At 39.0% G+C, this 20,857-nt stretch overlaps 1 protein-coding gene and 1 pseudogene across 1 annotated transcript; both read right to left on the bottom strand.

Annotated features, from left to right (window-relative positions):
* Positions 1-1,559: 1,559 nt before the first annotated feature.
* Positions 1,560-9,338, bottom strand: cfap52 (cilia and flagella associated protein 52). Its single transcript, XM_062996549.1, has 14 exons — positions 9,178-9,338; positions 8,091-8,290; positions 7,051-7,187; positions 6,842-6,970; positions 6,538-6,637; positions 6,025-6,141; positions 5,447-5,547; positions 4,774-4,944; positions 3,960-4,108; positions 3,693-3,838; positions 3,112-3,263; positions 2,898-3,000; positions 2,209-2,320; positions 1,560-1,810 (listed from the first exon to the last, which is right to left on the bottom strand). The coding sequence occupies exons 1-14, from the start codon at positions 9,236-9,238 to the stop codon at positions 1,626-1,628; spliced, it is 1,863 nt and encodes a 620-aa protein (XP_062852619.1). The 5' UTR covers positions 9,239-9,338; the 3' UTR covers positions 1,560-1,625.
* Positions 9,339-11,195: 1,857 nt separating this feature from the next.
* On the bottom strand, positions 11,196-18,540 carry LOC134316225 (TBC1 domain family member 24-like; annotated as a pseudogene).
* Positions 18,541-20,857: the final 2,317 nt, after the last annotated feature.

Here is a 20,857-nt window from a genome sequence, read left to right as displayed (position 1 = left end):
CAACGAGATTCAGTGTTTAAGATTCAGTGTGCTCTTCACAAATATGATACAAAAGGGAAAAGAAATATAGAAAATAGAATAGATATATACAATGTAGTCCACTGGTGAAAAGGCAAAGTGCAGTGCTTTTAAATGTGCATATGGCCATAAACCATGAAATTTGTATATATGTGCAAATAAGAGGTATGAGGTAGTGGAGGTAGACTCTGGAGGGATTGGTGCTTGGCTGGGATGTTGCGGTATTAAATGACCATGTCCATTGTCGAGAAGTCCTGTAAAGGTCATATGCACATGTTCTTGTATCAATAATGTTTGTTTGTTTGTTTACTAGGATTTTAATGTCATGTTTTTACACTTAAATTTTACACTTACATTCATGACAGGAACGGTAATTGCTCATTACACATTTTCGGCATTTACATTACACAAGGTTCATCAGTTCACAAGGTTATATCGAACACAGTCATGGATCTCCATTTCACCTCACTTGCATGTCTTTGGACTGTGGGAGGAAACCGGAGCTCCCGGAGGAAACCCACGGGGAGAACATGCAAACTCCACACAGAAAGGACCCAGACCGCCCCACCTGGGGACCAAACCCAGGACCTTCTTGCTGTGAGGCGACAGTGATACACACTTAGCCACCGTGCCGCCCTGTATCAGTAATGTTATTACCTTACTATTAAATTACCACAATACAAATAAACATCACAATAAATCTCAATAAAAGTCTATTAGTCTATTTTATTTACATATATATATTGTGTATGTATCTGACCATGGCCATCCTTTATTGCACAGCCTCTTTATTTTAGCCTGTCCCAATGTAAAGCGTATTTTACTTTGTACACTGGATTTTTCAGCAGCTTCTGCATAATAAACTTGTTCAGCATAAAGTGACAGTATGGGTTTTCTGCCCGACCTTGGCAATACGACCACTGTTTAATGCACTTTATTTACTCTATTTATATGGACAGAAAGAAGTCAGGAGATGTAGTCAATCATCCTTAGTAAAAAGGAATGAGGAGCCATGACACAAAGTTAAATGTCTGTATACTGTATTTTTAATGCAGCAAATTTGCAGAAACCAACAATAAACTTCAATAGGTGTTCCAATTACAGTTGCGGAACTTTGATTTAATTTCCAAGACTGGCATGACGTACATTTGATTTTAATAATTTTAATACATGTGATGGGTGGAAAGTAAGGTGAAGAGATACATTAATCATTCCAATCACATGTTTTGTGTAATTCAGCTTGTAACCAACAGTGATAAAATTCTGTCACATGTACCTTTACATGTAGTACTCCCTTAATCTGCAGCCCATAACCCCCCGAGCTGGTTCGAGTGATACACCTGATATACACCTCACACTTCACACTTGTTTATTAGTAAGTCTTGGTCTTTAAAATTCCAACTGGGTGTGTCAAATAAATGTGATTTGAGTGAATTATATTCCTACAAAATTTCTCTCACAGACAATCGTGAACATTATGGTAACTAAATATGACAGTAAAATTAGATAGTAACGTAACATAAACACAGAGAGTAACTATATACGTTATATAGCAGCTTTATTGATTTATTGTCTTTATCTCTTGTAGCATAGTTGATATGTTCTGGTTAGTTGTTTATGAGTTGTGAGGGAATTTTCCAGCGCAGAATGGCTCCGTCTGTACTGGTACTAATGATAAATCTGTTGTTTGGACAGAAACAAACACTGCTGATGCTGCCACTGTGACCCACACCCACGTGGGTAACATCTCCATCTGAATAATGCCACAGTTTTACCAACTTTTCATCTCCACCTAAGATACAGAAATACAGAAGAAATCATGTGCATGAACGTCACAGTTGAAATAAAAGTCAGTAACCAACTTGCAGTGCAATGCATGCGTTCATAAAAAAAAACCCACACAAAACATTTAATGTACTTGTTATGTGGGGAAGAAATCTGATCTTTGGAACTCTGCAAGTTGTCAACATGGGACTCTAACTTCATTTGGTATCTATGTTATTCTGGAAAAATTGGATTTTAGGCAACAGGACATTTTTAATATAGGATCCTATGAAATGTATTTACATTTTAGGATTTTATGGCATCCATCAGAACCAGAATACGCTTCCAATATTATGGCTGAAAACAGGAAGAAAGTTCCTATCATCAGTAGATCATAGCAAAGATCTGCCTTTCCTTTTTTCTTACCAGTGACAAAGTGGTGTCCCTCATCTGTGATGTGCATTCCATTAATAGCTCCCGACTGTGATCCTTCCAGCTCTCGGATAGCTGAACCATCAAACACCTCCCAGTACCCAATCTGAAAAAAAAAAGATTAAGGGTTGACACATGGTTACAGTAAGTGTTTTATTAAGTACTCTAGATAACATTACAGAGTTCTGACACTGAACATTTGCTGATTTTGGTTAAAATGCTTGACGGAAATTTAATTGGATTTTACAGATGTTCTGATTTGATCTGCTAATGTATTTTATGGTGTGAACAAGGGCAGTAAAGGTGGGCGGCTGCTGTATGTGCCGCAGGTTCCATTCCAAATGTCAGTCTTTTTTTTTCACCACCCGAGTGCCTCAAATGTCAGAAGTCTTAATGTTTTCACCTGATGTCACAACTGCACGAAGGCACACAGTTAAATGACATTAACTTTCTACATCACCACATGATTCATTTAATTTTTGACCCTGCAGTTAAAAAAACTCACAGTAAACTGTTTGACAAAATAGTAAAAGTTCCAATCGTTCAGTCACACAGAGGACTAGAAAATGACAAAGCTTGAGACTCTGGTATTGTATCAGACACAAAAATACAGCTGGGATATTGTTTAAACAAAAATGACCATTATCTAAGTTTCTTTCCCTCACACATTTCTTAGTCGTTACCTTCCTGTCCGTTCCGCTGGTGATGATCTGGTATTCTTCAGGATGATAGCAAACGGTTCGGAACAGCGTGTTTGCCAAAATCATCTGATTCCTCACATAGCGACTGCAGAGAGAGTGGAGTCATAATTATTTATATAGCACAATAAAAACACTGGACACAAAAATATCTTAGATACCAGGTTAGAGCTCATGGTGAATCTCATGGTGTACTCACACAAGGTCCCAGATGATGCAGGTTCCATCTGAACTGGCTGTTACACACTCCAGATCGTTACTTTTGATCTTGATGGCGTTTACTGAAGCTTTGTGTTCCTTCATGCTGGCTAACAGTCTATGTGAGGTGTTCAGAATCTCCCACACACGGACCTGAAACGTTATATAATATCAGTTCCTATCATGCACTGTCTACAATCAATATACACTATATGTAAAAAAGTATCGGACCACACGTTCTACTTATTGAACTTGTGTGTTTCAGCCACAACAGTAGGTGTAATAAATCCATTTTATAAAGGGAAATATATGATTCCAACTTTGCAGCAACAGTTTAGCGAAGGCCCTTTCCTGTTCCAGCATGACTGTACCCGTGTGCACAAAGCAAGCTTTATAAAGACATGAAGAAAAGCTTGGTTTAAAGAAACTCCAGTGGCCTGCAGGCCTGCTCATTCTGTTCATTTGTGCATTGATTTATTTGTGGAGTGGGTGACAGCGGCTCCTCGTATATTTCTGTATATAATTATTTGTATTTGGGTGCTTAGATGTTTACATACAGCTGCATGAACTTTTAAATCTCACCTGTCCTTCTCCTCCTCCACTAATGAGCCGCGTGCAGTCACTGGTGCTCGTTATAGCCGTCACTCCCATACTGTGAGCATTATGGATGATCAGCATCAGGCGACCACTCTCAGGTGTAAACATGCGGATTTTCCCATCATTCCATGCTGCAGCATAAAATACAAATATCATTTTTACCATGACTTAAATTATTTTTTTTCACTGACATTGGCACCATAATCAGTAACTCTTTGAGATTTCGAATACATTTGGTCGAGTGATTCCTACCGCTGTAGATGCTCCTGCCGTCCTGCATGAAACCCAGAGCGTTACACGTCATGTTGGGGACTTGGATGCGTAAAAGTTCTTTACTGGATTCGGTATGCCATACCCGAATATCATCCTGAGAGCAGGTAGCAAACAGCTCTGATGTTCCTCTAAGAGTTAAAGAGAAGAAGTTTGTGTTTTCCAGTGTTCTGGTAAAATAACCAGGTTCTGATCAGAAAAAATCAACTTGGTTAAAACACCAAACTTCAGTTTCAGCACTAAGGATCTACAGTGGTGTTCTGTTGTGGTGAAACAGGAGCTAAGCTTATAGACAAAACCTGTTGTGCCCCAGCCGGTTTCTGTCCCTGTACGCACCTATGGTCATGAGCTTATGGTAATAAAGCAAATAATATCTGGGTAGAATGAACAGCTCTGCCACTTAGGAGAACTTTAAATAAGAGCCAGCGCTCCAACAAACTGATGGGAGACAGTTGGTCTGGTTTGACCTTGTCCCGCTGAACTAGAATACTGAACTGATTTTATGTCACAGCTGCCTTGGGAACAGCTGACTTTACCAAGAGAAGCTAGAATCTATGGCTGGGGATAAAGAAGTCTCGGTAGATCTTTTTATCCTGCTTTCACAACCACATTTTTACAAGAAGAAGCAGGTGGAGTAAGTATCCTGTACATTTGATTTAAATTGAGTTGTGCCGTACCATATTTTGCCTTAATGATATTTGTATTCATATAAACAGTAGACACATTTCTATCATCAGACGACATCAGAAAGCATAACCAAACCCCCCCGGTCTTAGTGCTGATCAATGTAACTTACACAGGGAATGCCGCATCCCCAACTGCACTGCTGTGGCTGGTGGACAGGAGTTCAGGGTTGAATTCATTGTACCGGAGTCTGTAAATCTGAGCTGCTTCAGTGCCAATAAAGACATGGTGACCCTCACCACGCAAAGCTATTGAAGATACGCCTCCCTCTACCATCACACTCCTACAGACAGACAGAAAAAAGACTTAAAAGAGACTTACACCAGCGATGACAAATCCTGTTCAATTATTGTCCCTCCCCAACAGACAAACAGACAATCAAGTGTCTGTGTAGACATCCAGCTGGCTGAGAGCAGAGCTGGAGAGCACTGATGGGCTAGTGTGTTTTACCGCTGTGCCAATTGAGCAGCCAATCCAATTCGTGCAGATGCATCACTACACCTATTGCCTCAGTGGCGAGGCTCGACCCAGCCCGTTACAGTTTTTGTTCTCGTTGTAAAGCTGCATATAATCCTTTCGCAAACTGAAGATCAGCTCCATGTTTAAGCCTAATTGTACCGGTTGAGTACCCAGCCAGGCCAGAGGCACCAGCAAGACTCAGGCTTGAGACTTAGGCCTTGACAGTGGTGGATAAGGGTATTGTTGCATGACTGGAGTGACCAGAGTTACTCTGACTTGACTTGGAATAAGGCAACATTGATCCGACAAAATGTTTTTGTTCTTACTTGGTGACTTTGAAGTTTGTACCAGAACAGAGGTTGATGGCTCCATCTCCTGATCCTACTAACAGATCTCCTGTCTTCAACACCTTCAGAGAACTGACACCCTACACACACACACACACACACACACACACACACACACACACACACACACACTATGAACTAAACATGTCCAAACGTTCTCAAAATAGGTGCAGTGGTACCCAAAGCTGCCATTAAGAAAAATCTGAAGTACTGTACTTCTCTGCTCATGTACACTATATGGACAAAAGTATTGGGACACCTCTTCAAATTTCCCTTCTAATTTTTGTGTTCATGTGTTTTAGCCACAACAATTGCTAACAGGTGTAATAAAGCAATTATATAAAGAAAAGTATGTGCTTTCAAATTTGTAGCAACAGTTGAGGGATGGTCTTCAGCCCCACTGAACAGCTTTGGAATAAACTGAAACATCAGTTAAAGCTTTCTTGAATAACATCACTGCCATGAGGCTGTCATGAACCACACCTACTTTTCAAGTGTATGTAACTTTGAAAGTAAGCTATGAAGCATGTGACCAGAAGAAGCTGCTTTAGACCCACCTTGCTGAATTTGTGTTTTACAGGACCGAAGCTGTTCAGCAGTTGACTCTTCAGGTTCACTTTCAGGACGTCACCACTCGTGGTACCGCAGTAAAAGAACCCATCATCCTCAGGAATCTGTACATAAATAAATCATTATTTTATATATTACAATGTATTTTTTTTATTATCTGTTTCGTCTTGGCCAGGTCTGTGGAGGATCCAGAGCTACATGAAATCTACAGGGCCCTGGAAAAGGGTGCCAGTCCATCACAATGCACAATGCTTTAAACACAGTGGTAGTTATCTGCCTAAGTACACTGCATGAGTGGTTGCCAGATAGTGATCTATGTATCACTGGTAGTACATGAAACACCTCAAGATGGTACAGATGTACGGAGAATTACAGGTATGTGATTTACATAATCAGTAAAAAAAAGAAAAGTAAGTGGAACTATATTAAATACTAATTACATCTACACTGAATGTTAGTATGGATCCTATAGCTTTGTGTACTGTGGATGTTCCTCTCACCTCTATACATTTAATAATCCTCTTTAACTGTCCCGTCTGACACTCAGTGGGTCTGATTTTCCTGTTTGGAAGGTCCAGTTCCCAAACGCGGAGTGTACCACTGCAATAAGGGACAGAAAAACAAAATGAACTCCTTAATCACATTAAAGTCTTCGGTTTCTGTTAATAATTGTAGTTAATACTTTGCTTTTGAAAATCACTAATTATAAACAACTCTACTAAAATGTATACATTTTCTATCCCACATGTAGATCAGCTGATCTGTTTCTTTAACGTGACTGTGTGGAGGAATGTGTGTTCGTACTTTCCGGCGGAGATGAAGACCTGGTCGCTCTGGTTGCTGTAACTGATGGTGTGGCAGTGACCGGCGCTTTGAGCAGAGGCAGGACTTCCACAGATTGCCTCCTTCTTCTCCACGTTCCACAACACAATACTGCACACATAGACATTCAGCACACGGTTTAGTGTTTAGTACATACAAGGTGAAAAATGATGTTAAATTTTTGACGTTACCTGCTGTCATCTTGGCCTCCCAGAGACACCAGGTACTTTTCATTTGGAGAGAAAGCCAGTGCTTCTACTTTAGCTTTATGAAGAACAAGTCTGGCGTAGTTTTCTCGTTTGGCATAATCCCAAATTATCACATCCGCCTGAGACAAAAGCATATCAAAAAGAGGTGGAAACTGTTACGTCACCAATGCTGAGTACTTAAACAATCTTTTTTTTTCTGTGATTGTTTAATTAAATCACTTTCTTGTTTATGTTTCCAAGAACACCTCATACCTCATTACAAATTATGATCAACTACAACGGGTGACTTCTCTTTGTCCATATAAACAAGGCTAGTCTGACTGCACCTGTTACAAAGTACCAGGAACAGTGGCCTCTTTGCCAGACTTAAGAAGAACTCCCAAACTACTACATTATTCTGAAAGGAAATTTGTCTACAAATAAACAGAACCTGATAAATAAGAACCTGATGGAACCTGAGTGTCATTGTCTTTATTCAAGCAGGCTTTACATTACCATGGTGTTAGAGGCTAGCATGCACAATGAAGGTCTTGCTCCAAAATCAGCATCTTAAAGGTCGACTGAAAAAATGGTCAAAGAAAAAAGCAATAGCAGAGTTTTTTTTATTACATAACAGCCTTTAATCCTACGGTGATGTAAAACTTGCTTGACTGTGGACAGTGTCATCCATGTTCCAGCAGTTTCCAAATAATGGCATGGCTGTTTCAGTGGACGTACTTTCTCTGAGCATAAGGGGAAAAGGTATGTTTACCTCCCAACCTTGGCAAATAGACAGCACTGTTCCATGCTCTGACTGTGGCTGCAGTAAAACTAATCCTGTTTATATGGGCACTGAGAAGTCACTAGCTGTCAAAAAGTCCAAGACTACCCTGAAATAAACCATGAAATATCCTGGGGTGTATGTACATTTTTAACCTCAACTTCATGCTGGTTTCTTAGACAAAACATTTCGAATCGTCTAAGCAGATTGAACTTTTATAAATGTAGTTCTAAATTCGACTACCATAAACGTGATGGTTCACCTTAAAGCCCATGAAGGTGACCTGTCCTGATGCTATATATCTTCCACTTTTCGATACAGACAGACAGGAGATGTTGTTGGTGTGACCATGAAGGAATTCCTGCTTTCCATCTTTTAGGTTTTTAATGATCAGTGTGCAGCCGAGAGGGTAGATGAGATGTTCTCGATCAGGATGAACCTGCAGTCCTGAGTATACATGACCTGGAGAAGATAGGTGGGAGAAAAAGACAGATTTACACTTTAAAATTTTTATATCATTATTTTTTTATCAAAATTGGAAACGTTTGGTTCAAAGCCTCATTTTAGACACAGAATTGAAACACCAGTAACATTCTGACAGATTAATGTTCTCCTCACACAGACAGTATCGGGCGAGCATTGAACCTAGTCCAGTTTCAACAAAATTTACTGTACAAGCATGCTATTGAATTAAATTAAAAGGTTTAAAATCAGAAAAAACATTTACTGTAACTGTAGTAAAGAAATACCGAATAGACCCCAGACTCCAGTGAATCAATATGGTGAATCAACGAGCTGTGTAAAATCATTTGAAGAAAAAAAGTGACAGTTTTGTGATCTATAAACCAGCCCTGATCCCCCTGACAGAACCAAAAGAACCATGGTAAACAAACTCTTAACTCTTAAAGAGCTTTTTAAATTTAATATGAAAGGAACTGGTGGGTGACGCAGAGGTAAAATACACTAGTCCAGGGTTTGAATCGCAGCAGTGCTATCGACCAGTCACCCTTGTCAGAGTATTTTCAGTGCCGGTCCCAAGCCCGGATACAACAACGAGGGCTGTATCAGGAAGAACCCGGCTTAAAATCTGTGCCAAACAAAGCATGCAAGGTCTGTGTGTGTGTGGTTGTGAAAAATAAATCAGACCCACCGCGACCCTGACCAGAATATAGCGGTGGTAAAACATACAACGAACTAAAAGTTAAAGATAAACTTTATTAACAGTTACATGTTATCACTGCAGATGTTTATAATGTTAATAAAATAATTTAATGGTATATTATGGAGGATGTTTTGATAGTTTAACTGTCCGACGTTAGATGTTAGATGTTTTTGGTTTCTAATCTTACCGTTAAATCCGATAACCGCTTGCAGTTGGAGCTGAGGAACCTCCTGCACTTCTGCAGCCATCTGCACTCCCAAAATATTACAATAATTAACGAATTTAAACTCGAATTAAATGTTAAAAGTGTGAAAATGCGCCGGACATTAAAGCGACCACAACCGCAGTAACCATGGGACTGTTTGGGTGGGTCGCTAGGCAACCACGTGACGTAATCGCCCTGTTTTAGTATCGTTATTTAGATCTTTAATTTTTGTAAAACGCTTTTTAAATTATTTTACTTTAATAAAAGTATTTGTTTTAAAATGTATTAGCAATATACACTGATCAGCCATAACATTAAAACCACCTCCTTGTTTCTACACTCACTGTCCATTTTATCAGCTCCACTTACCATATAGAAGCACTTTGTAGTTCTACAATTACTGACTGTAGTCCATCTGTTTCTCTACATACCTTTTTAGCTTGCTTTCACCCTGTTCTTCAATGGTCAGGAGCCCCACAGGACCCCCACAGAGCAGGTATTATTTAGGTGGTGGATGATTCTCAGCACTGCAGTGACACTGACATGGTGGTGGTGTGTTAGTGTGTGTTGTGCTGGTATGAGTGGATCAGACACAGCAGCGCTGCTGGAGTTTTTAAATACTGTGTCCACTCACTGTCCACTCTATTAGACACTCCTACCTAGTTGGTCCAGCAGTGACAGTAAGGTGTTTAAAAACTCCAGCAGCGCTGCTGTGTCTTATTCAGTCATACCAGCACAACACACACTAACACACCACCACCATGTCAGTGTCACTGCAGTGCTGAGAATCATCCACCACCTAAATAATACCTGCTCTGTGGTGGTCCTGTGGGGGTCCTGACCATTGAAGAACAGCATTAAAGGGGGCTAACAAAGCATGCAGAGGAGCAGATGGACTACAGTCAGTAATTGTAGAACTACAAAGTGTTTCTATATGGTAAGTGGAGCTGATAAAATGGACAGTGAGTGTAGAAACAAGGAGGTGGTTTTAATGTTATGGCTGATCGGTGTAATAAGTCTCATACTGAAAAACTACTACAGTATAAACTTTAATTAATATGTTCATTTTATGTAAATATGTTTAATATTAATATCTACACATCTTTCATTATTTGTTTAATATTGGTTAGTTTTGTATTTATTATTTAAAGAATCATTTACATAAATAATTATCATTTTGATAAATTATCATCAAAAGATACCACTTCATTTTTTATTCATTCAGCTTTAGTTAATTTATTTATTAATTGTTTATACAAATAAATTGTAGAAAAACATTCAGAAATGTCATTAAATGTGGTAATAAAACACACTTAATTTAATATAAATCCATATGCTGTCATTCTGAATAAAAAAAAGCAAAAGTAATTTATAATTTGGTAAAAGTACTTTGGTTTGTCATGTTGTTCAAAGAAGTGTTGCATTTGGTTATCTTAAATAATGTAAAATGTTTTTACATTTAGTATAAGCTAACTTGTGATATAATCCAATCAATTACAGGTTGAGGGCCTTTCTCAAGGACTCAACAGTGGCAGATCTTCAGATTACTACCTTAGCTGCTGATCTACCATTGGCCTCACAATCACAGAGCTCCAAAATATTTTATTATACACCATCAAAATGATTTACATAAAAAAAAAGAAAAAGAATCATAAAAATGAATCACAGAAGCAACACAGTGGCATAAGCAGGTTTATCTGTTCAGTGAAGAGGGTTTCTAATCTAATCTATAATGAAATCACCTGCACCGTCAGGATATTTTAGGCTACTCAGGATCACACAGTAGTGAAAGAACATCACGTTTTAAAGTGTTTACTCTATACTGGCTTCAGTTACGTAAATTCTAAATGTCTTTTCATTTTTAAGTAAACATACTGCAGTTTTAAAATTTCATAGAATTTGTTGAATGTGAGCATTTTCAAATAATTAATAAATACATTTTCTAATGATTAACAAACTACTGTACAAAGACATGACGTTAAAAAACATGTTTACGCCACTGTGTGTTAATAAATAACTGAAATAAACAGACTGTCTCTGAATAAGTTACACACGACCTTCACACATCAGAACACACAATGAGAACACATTCAGCCTGTGGTGTTTTTGTGGAAAGATCTGGCACAACCGTTGGCTCACTCGTTGTGCTGAATTCCCCAAACCTCCAGGCTGTGGATCCTGAATTTGCCCCGGCACAGGACAGGACTCTCAAACGTATCACAGCATTCAGAATGTCCGACTGTCAGGTCAGAAAAGAGAGACAGAGCATGTCCTCCATCTCCACCTGGTACACACAAAAACACTCACAGTGATTCAAACTCATGTGACCCAGAGTTAATGTTCAGACAGACAGGAACGGGCAGGAACGGATTATACAACAAACAAATATTGGTTCATTATAACACACAGCTGCAAGCCTCGTGAAATGGCCTAATTAGTAATTATGATTGACAGCTAGTGACTTCTCTGTGCTCTTTTAAATAGGATTAGCTCAACTCCATCATTTCCATGCATATCTGCAAATTTTCACAAGTCAGGAAAGTAACTTGAAACCATTGAATCAGCTTCAGGTCCCAAAATTATCTGTACAAGCACCTGTCAGTGGTCAGTGGTCTGTTTGGCAAGGTTGGAAAGTAAAGTCATACTGTCACATTATGCTGGGAAATTAGTGTGGATAGTCAGACTTACTTTCCTGACTTATAATCCAAGAACCAACTAAAAACTTAGGAAGGAGATGGATGGATGAATGGATAGATGGACAAATAGATTGATAGATGAATGGATGAATAGATGGACGGATGGATGGATGGAAGAGTGGATGGAAGGATGGATGGATGGATGGATTAATAGATTGATGAATGGGTAGAATAATGGGTGGATGGATGGATAAATGGATGAGTAGATTGATGGGTGGATGGATGGATAGATGGATGGATGGACGGATGGATGGATGGAGATGGAGGCATAAATGGAGAAATAGTTGGGGTAGATGGATGGATGGTTAGAAGGCTGGATGGATGGAGACTGATAAATGAATAGATAGAGGGATAAATGTAGGGATGGGTGAAGGGATCAATGGATGGAACTATGGATAGATGGGAGAATGGATAGATAGAAGGATGGAAAGATAGAGATAAATGAAGGGATGGATGGATGGATAGATAGATGGATAAATAGAGAAATAGATACTAAAATGTAGCTTACCAATAAGCAACATCTCGTCAGTTCCACTCATGAACTGATTTGTCATGGCAGGAGAGTTGGAGCAGGATGATCCCACAGAGTCACAGGAACTGGAAGTGGAGGAAGAAGAAAACATGGAAGATTTCTTTGTTCTTGTTGTTCCTGAGATGTGCAGTATGGCTCTTTGGTAGCGCTCCATCGCTGGCCTTAGCTAAAATCATTTTAAAAGATCATCATGTTTTATAAAAGTCCTGATATACAAGTTATTTATTTCACATTCACAGGTTCTGTATCTTTAGAAGAATAGAATTGTGAAGAAACATAATTAGGGCTCATAGATGAATCTTAGGAATCACTGGTGTATGTTTACAAGTTTATTTACAGCGTTTGTACTTGAGGAAGCAAGATGAATCGTAACGTTGACCACAGTGTTTACAGTTAGATTTAAGGCTAGTTAAGATGAGTTTGTTGTTGAAACCAGGTGGATGAATGAAGACTCTTCTGATATATACAGTACATTAATAGGAAACCTGATCTGCTGGATGTATTCTTGATGGAAATATGAAGCAGTACGTACAGTGAAAACAAAGCACTCTCCAGTGCCAAAGAACTGCTGCTTCTGTCTGTCATGCTTCCTCAGAACCCAGTCTGAAGCTAGAAATGCTCCACACACCTAAGAGAGAATACAGATCTGATTTGGGACACACACATCATGGTAAGGATGCTTGCACAGTGCACAATTCTTAATTGTGATATTTGATACTCACTTCTTCATCTACAGTTTTTAGGAGCAGCACCGTCGGCTCATGACCATCAACATGAGAATAAAACCTTCAAATGAAAAAAAAAACTGAATCAAACACACTTAAATGAACTGCTTGAAATTCATTGCAGGTCAGTTTATTGTTATTTAATGGTAATAGTCATATCCAATTTCTTAATTGTATCTCCTCTACTGCTGAAGACCCCGATGAGGGCTGAACCTATCACGCCCCCTCTGACACACACAGGATGTGTTCGAAAACCTAGTGAGCTGCCTTGCTGTCTTACTGTCTACATAGGCAGCTGCCCAAATAGAGAGGATTCTAATAAGTAATCGACTTATAAGGCAGGTTTATTCGAACGCACTACTTAGACAGCGATTCCATCAGTTTTCGCTTACTAAGCTAACACAGTTAGCATCATGCAATTCAAACCAATGGGATGGGGTGGCACAACGAGCTAGCATGTCAACTAAGGTCTCCCTCCATGTACCGAAAACGGTTACAAAAAAATGACACTTTATACAAATTAAAAATCAATAATAATTTATTTACGTTTAAAAATAACTCCGTTCGTTTCTCCACACCGTCCGCCATGTTTTTTTATTTTTCTGTGAGAAAAGTTATGCCGCATTGAATGCTGGGATTGCCTTCACCGCTAAGGCAGCATCGGGTGCTCACTCGTTCTTGAGTCAAAATAGCATTGAAATTTTAAGATGCCTAACTAGACAGCATATTAAGGCATCTAGGATTTTGAACAGCCTACTTCTCGGGAGCGCGGGTAGGATGACATAAAATGCTGTCTATGTAGAGAGATCACTAGATTTTCGAACACAGCCACAGAGTCACGCACTGCTGTCCTTTATTCACCATCTCTGTGCAACACCTCAACTTGACAGCAGAGACTGAACTGCAGCAGCAAATAGAAATTTCAACGGCTCTGCATCCCCCAGACATAGCCAATCATGTACGTGTAGGCACCCGGCCAGTCGATAGCAGAGCTAAGTTTCAGCACTGGTAAGCAACTGTGTATTTATCTCTGTACCACCTGATCACCCTGCAGACAGTTTCCTCTAATCATGGTGGTAATCTGCTCTGTCTGGAGTTTTGACCTTTCCAAGAATTTTCTCTAGCATCCATAAACATGTTGATACCTGCAACACTCGCTACGACACAGTAAAGCAGGTGACACACAGCAATGATGGAACTATATTTTGTCTAGAAATAATTCATCAACTCCTGCAACTCCTCTCTCCTAGCTTTTTTTGTCATTAAAAGGGCATGTGGGTTACTACATTGCAGCCAGTGATTTCATGAACGCGACTCTGACCAGCCTAAAGTGATGGTAAAATATTAAATGGTAAAATATTAAACTGAAATGAAAATGAAATACATAATAAAATCACAAATATTCAGCTTATTTTAAGGTTTAAGAAAAGATTGTGGATTTTGGTGTTAAATGACGTACGATGTGAGGTCTCTGTCGTGTTGCTCGGTGCTATAGAGGCGTGTTGGACTGAAAAGGGCGAAACGTTCAGGAATCCAAGACCACACCACCCTCATCTCTGTTTCAGATACCACACTGGAGGAGAACCTGTCCAACTCCACACTAGGATAAGAGCTGAAAATACAACAAAGCATGTTTTTTTTACCCCAAAAGTCACTGTGATCATTTACAGAAGGGATTGAGAATTGTGTATTTGAAGCTGTATCGATGTACACTATATGGCAAAAAGTATGTGGACACCTGGCTATGAGGTTGTTGGACGTCTTATTCCAAAACCAATCATATTAACATTGAACCCTCTAGTCCCTTTGCAAATGTAACATGTAAGTTCAAAAGAATTTGAACTGTTTTTGTAAGAATGTGTGCCCAAGTCAAGGTTTTGTCTAGCCCTATACCAAACTCTTCAAAATGTCTTTATGGGCCACTCTTTGCGCACATTGTTGTTTTATCATAGAGTAGTGCACACCATAGGTCAATGATGAGGGATCTCAGAACGTCAATGGCAAAATGATTTTACACAATAAATACACTATTTGGCTACATATGTAACATAACTGTGTGCCTGTCAGAGTCCATAAATAACTGGTTTGAGAAATAGTGTTTGTAGGAACTCTAGTGGCCTGCCCAAAGCTCTGACCTCATCCCTAAATGAATTGGAACTTTGACTGTAAGCCAGGCCTTCTTTTTAACATCACAAATGCTCTTTTGACTTAATGGGCAAAAATGTTTATCTTAACGGTCAGGTTTAAGTAATATACACCGATCAGCCATAACATTAAAACCACCTCCTTGTTTCTACACTCACTTTGTAGTTCCACAATTACTGACTGTAGTCCATCTGTTTCTCTGCATGCTTTTTTAGTGCCATTTTCATGCTGTTTTTCAGTGGTCAGGACCCCCACAGGACCACCACAGAGCAGGCATTATTTGGGTGGTGGATCATTCTCAGCACTGCTGTGACAATGACATGGTGGTGGTGTGTTAGTGTGTGTTGTGCTGGTATGGATGGATCAGACACAGCAGCGCTGGAGTTTTTAAATACTGTGTCCACTCACTGTCCACTCTATTAGACACTCCTACCTAGTTGGTCCACCTTGTAGATGTAAAATCAGAGAAGATCGCTCATCTATTGCTGCTGTTTGAGTTGGTCATTTTCTAGACCTTCATCAGTGGTCATAGGACGCTGCCCACTGGGCGATGTTGGCTGGATATATTTTTGGTTGGTGGACTATTCTCAGTCCAGTAGTGACAGTGAGGTGTTTAAAAACTCCATCAGCGCTGCTGTGTCTAAAGAACAGCATGAAAGGGGGCTAAAAAAGCATGCAGAGAAACAGATGGACTACAGTCAGTAATTTTAGAACTACAAAGTGTAGAAACAAGGAGGTGGTTTTAATGTTATGGTTAATTGGTGTAAATATAATATAATTTAGGTCATATAGTGTATAAGAAAGGTAGCTAAAAGCATGAGGCCAAAAAGGGACGCTGCTTTAGCTGGTCAACTGGAGGGTTGTGTCTCAAATCACATACTATTTTATCATACACTAAAACTGAATTAGGAACCTCGACATTGCTGGAGAACTACTTTACACACTGTTTAGTAAATAGGAATGTATTTGGGACATTGCAGCTGCCCCACTCCATAAAATAGTGAGTATACGTTTGAATGGCCTCAGCTACAGCATTGGTTGCAGGCACGCATGCAAGGATGCAGTTTGGTATAAAACTCTTCACATCTGAACATTTCTCACCTCTCATGCTGTATTCCTTTCTGTTCTAGCACCTGTTTGTTAGCATGGTAGAGAAAGTGAAGCTCGTTGCGTGTGGGTAGCTGAATGCTAAAGGCTCTCTGAAGCAGATCATTGATGCTACTGTGGCGGCTCACGTTCTCCACGAACCTCTTCATGTCCTGCTTAAAATCATCGACATCGGCCACACGGGAACTCACTGACACCTTATACAGGCTAAGGAGCGCTAATGCTACACGATATAGCACCTTGTACCCCTCGACCAGGTAGACGTCCAGCACTCGGATAGCATAACTAAAAGGCAGGTCGGCAAAAATCCACATGATCCAGTCAGAGTAGAACTCAAACAGGCTCTGATGGGAGTTAGCAATTAGCTTACGGATTCCTTTGCAATATCTGTTAGCCAAATCACCGAAGGTCATGCAGGAACTGTGAGTGGTGATGAAGTTCTGATCAATGTAGCGTTTTTTCGGATCTGTATAAGTCACTAGTGAGCAGATGCTGTGGAAGCATTGAGCCTCGTCCTCACTGTAGTGAAGAAGGAGAGAGACCAGAGCTGGTAAAATTGGGCAAAATGTAACCTCTGGGAAGTTCTCACTAACACACAGTAAGATCTTCTTCACTGAGTTCAGGCCTGATTTGTTAAGGCAGTAGCGAGGAATCTCACCATCCTTCATGAATTTTGGGAAGGGATACGTGCTTATCCCATGCTCGAATATCTTCTGGGCTAAATCCTGATACCTTTCTGAATCTGCTGTGCTACTCGTACACTCGATGCATTGTATGATGTGTTGGTAGGATTTGGCTCGCAAGGTATGTGGTGACACCCAGAATCCGGATCGAGCCATTTCTTTCAGCTGTGCGTGGTCACTGGAAACTATTTTCTGTAGGCGAGAAGCTGATTCAGGGTCGATCTTCTCCCAGTCTACATACTGACCGTATTTCATTCCAGTAGATGAGCTGATTTTCCAGCTGTCTGGTTCTGAGATGGTCAACATTGGAATGTTTTTAGGGTTTCCTCTGGTACCTAAGAGAAGAAAAAACCTCCTTAATAAAAGATGCGAGCAACAGCTGTATCATTTATGTCATCATTAATATGTGTTTTTATAACCTAGGTACACATGCAACAACTAATGCCATACAATGGCAGTCGGGTGGTGCAGCTGTCTGATGCATCAGCCCCTCACTGTGGAGGTCTGAGTTTAAGTCTCAGTGATCAGGTGCACAACAGAAGAAACTGGCTGAGTGTAGATCATTTTTAAATTTTAAGTTTTTAAAATCAACCCTTTTTCAACTTTATGATAATAATGTTGCAAAATCTGGTGCACAATGCACCTGGTTTCATTATGAAAGATGTTGTTGGCCGCACGGGTGGCACAGCGGTCTAATAAGCTGCAGGAAGAGACACTGGCCGACATTCCCTCCCTTAAACATGTCCAATTGTGTTTGTGTGAATGCCTGGCCAGGTCAGTGGCTCTGCTGAGATTTCAACCCAGTTCCAACAGTCCACAGTGGTGTGCTAGCATGTTAGACTGCTGCACCACCCAAATGCTCAACAATAAGCAGCATCTTCAATCATCTCCATGGAACATGAAGCACTGAGATGCTTACATGTACAAACAAGTTTTTAGACCAAACAAAGCAATAATCAGATAAAGCAAAAATTAAAATCTTTCACCATACTTCAGCTCCTGGAAATAGAAGGGTTGTATATGCATGTGATGTTGAGAAAGTTCCTTAAAATCAATTTTATTACTACAGTGTCAAAAAAATTGGAAGAGATGGACCCGGACTTTAAAACATGTTAAAGCTGATTATTAAAAACACTGATTGTACCTCTGTGATCTTTGCTGTGATGCTTCTGTTGATTTGTTTTGGATCTTTTTGGTGCTGGTTTGCTCCAACTGTTTTTGTCATTCTTTTTTTTTCCAGCATCCAGCTGAAAGATCAGATTTTTCTCATTGTTTTCTTCATCCTTCAATGTGTAGAAAGATCTGGATCGAGGTCTCCTGTTAAACTCAATCACGTCCGTAGGATCAAAGAGTGAGCAAGAACGAAGCCTTTGACAACCATCTGAGCTGCTGCTGATCATCTCCTAATCCTCTGGACTGAAGCCAGAGAGCTCAGTGCGTGGAGAAACCTGCAACATTCTTCTGGTTAGAAGGTTTGATCAGTTGCTGAACTTGTAGCTCTAGTGTTAGTTGTGATTTGGTCAGTGTAAGTGAGATTTATACATTTAAGATTAATTTATATTGGAAATGTTTAAAAAAAAAAGATCAGAAGGATCTCAAAGCTGTTTTAAAGAATTCAAAATATGGTTTAAAGAATTCAAAGTCAGGTTTAGGTAAAAGAGCTGAGTGTTGGAAGCTTTAGAAGAACTTAGAAGAACACAATAAGAGATCAACAGTGTGTAAATTTCAAAGGACCATGTCATTTTAGTTATAAGATCAATTTGTTTGTAAAATTTCATTGATAAGTTCACACTGCCCTTGACTGGTGCAAAAGTCTTATACACCTTAAATTATTTGTGTTGTTTTGTGAAGCCTCTGGTAACTTTTTTTACTTTTCTTCTTCTTTAGATGAGTCTGGAATATTTTTAAAATCTAAAATTTTAGAAACTGAAGATGTTGAAGGTGCTGGAAAGACTTTAGTATGTCTTGGGGGAGTTTAAAGAATGATTAGGTTAAATCAAGAAGATTTTCTGAAAGGTTCTGGATTCATTTTGAACAACAAATAACATTTTAATGATTTTACCAGATTTTATTCTATTTCATTAGAAGCATGAAAGAAATTAGAAAAGATTGGATGAGTCTAGATCACATTAGCACATTTGTGACAGTTTACATGATTTTACAATTTTACAAAGATTAAACAAAATGTATAAGATGTTTTAAATTGTTAAATGAAGGACGTTTGGAGAAATCCTTAAGCCCTACACTGAAATTTGGAGGTTAGAAGATTTTATGAGGTGTTTGTAAGATTTTGTAAGACACTTGTTAGAAGATTTTCAAGCTCAAAGTTTAGAAACCTTGCAAGGATTTAGAAGGATTTCAAATAGTCAAGAAGTCATGATAAAAGTTTAGACTAAAATGATCCAAAGTCTGGAATGATTTAATAAGATACGAGATCAATTTAGAGATTAGTTTAGACATTTACAAGCAATTAGAAGAGCTTAGAGGAGTAGGTTTTGAACACAGAAATTTTGAATTACCTTGAAAATGAATCTTTCAGAAGATGTTGCAGAGGTTCAGGAGGTTTAAAAAGTCTGTGCAGGTCTGGTCTTAACTTCAGGTTGTTCTCCAGGCTCAATGTGATTGTGGAGGTCGGGCGATTTATGCAGATCACTTGTGTTTAAGTTTGAAGCAAGTGGTGGAAAATTCCAATCACTCATCTGTAGAAAGTGAGATGGTTACCTGTGTTTATGAAGGAAACACGTCGAAAATACAGGCTTTACCGATTCCAAAACAAATACTGACTGCATCATTAGCCAGTGTACATCCAAGAATGTTTAAATAAAGTTACACATCAAATAATCTCCAGTATTTTTACTATGTTAAAGAAACATTTAGAACATCCCTTCTGATTACTGAGTTCAAGTGTTTCAGCCACACCCACTGATAAGAGGTGTATAAATTCAATTATACAAAATACATTATATGCTTATTATATGCTTCTAACTTTGGTGGCAACAGTTTGAGGAAGGCCCTTTCCTGTTCCAGCATGCCTGTGTCTGTGTGCATAAAGTAAAGTCCATATAAACATGTTGTGTAAGTCCTGACTTAAGTTTCATTACACATCTTTGGGATAAATTGGAACATCAACCATGAGTCAGGCTGAATAGACTAAATAGGCACAGATTCCCACAAACACACTCCCAAATTGTGTGTATTATGGAGATTATTGTCATGCTGAAAGAGAAAGGGGAATCCCCAAACTGTTGCCACAATATTAAAAACATATCATTATATCATTGTATACACCTAATAGCAATGAATGTGGCCGAAACCACTAAAATAAATTATTTAAAGGAGTGTCCATATACTTTTGGCTATATACTGTATTTTTAGTGTTTAAGTCATATTCTAATTAAAATATATAAAACATTTACAGATTTGTGTGCTTTTAACACTGTTGTTTTGCTTTTTTGATTTCATACTTGTTCGTAAAGGCTCCACTTTCAAAAGAGATCCGGTTTGTTTTCACCCAAACACGTTTGTGTCATCATAAAACAATGAGCATGACAATGTTTGGTGTAAACGATTATTACCATAATTTATGCCAACATGGCAGCTTGAAATCAGTGAATCATGCGTGTAATGATGTCAAACTCAACATTATTACATTAGATACTAAAGAATTGTATACAATACTAGATGGTCTTCCAGTAGGTGTTGCAAAACTTTTGAGTTTTTGAGTACTGGAGAACATTGTAATAAATGACTTTATCATCTGGTCGATGTCCAGCT

This window comes from Trichomycterus rosablanca, chromosome 6 (genome assembly GCF_030014385.1).
Source record: "Trichomycterus rosablanca isolate fTriRos1 chromosome 6, fTriRos1.hap1, whole genome shotgun sequence".
NCBI classification, from domain to species: Eukaryota; Metazoa; Chordata; class Actinopteri; order Siluriformes; family Trichomycteridae; genus Trichomycterus; species Trichomycterus rosablanca.
The sequence above is the reverse complement of the archived record's forward strand: the minus strand, read 5'-3'. Positions and strand labels throughout refer to the sequence as shown.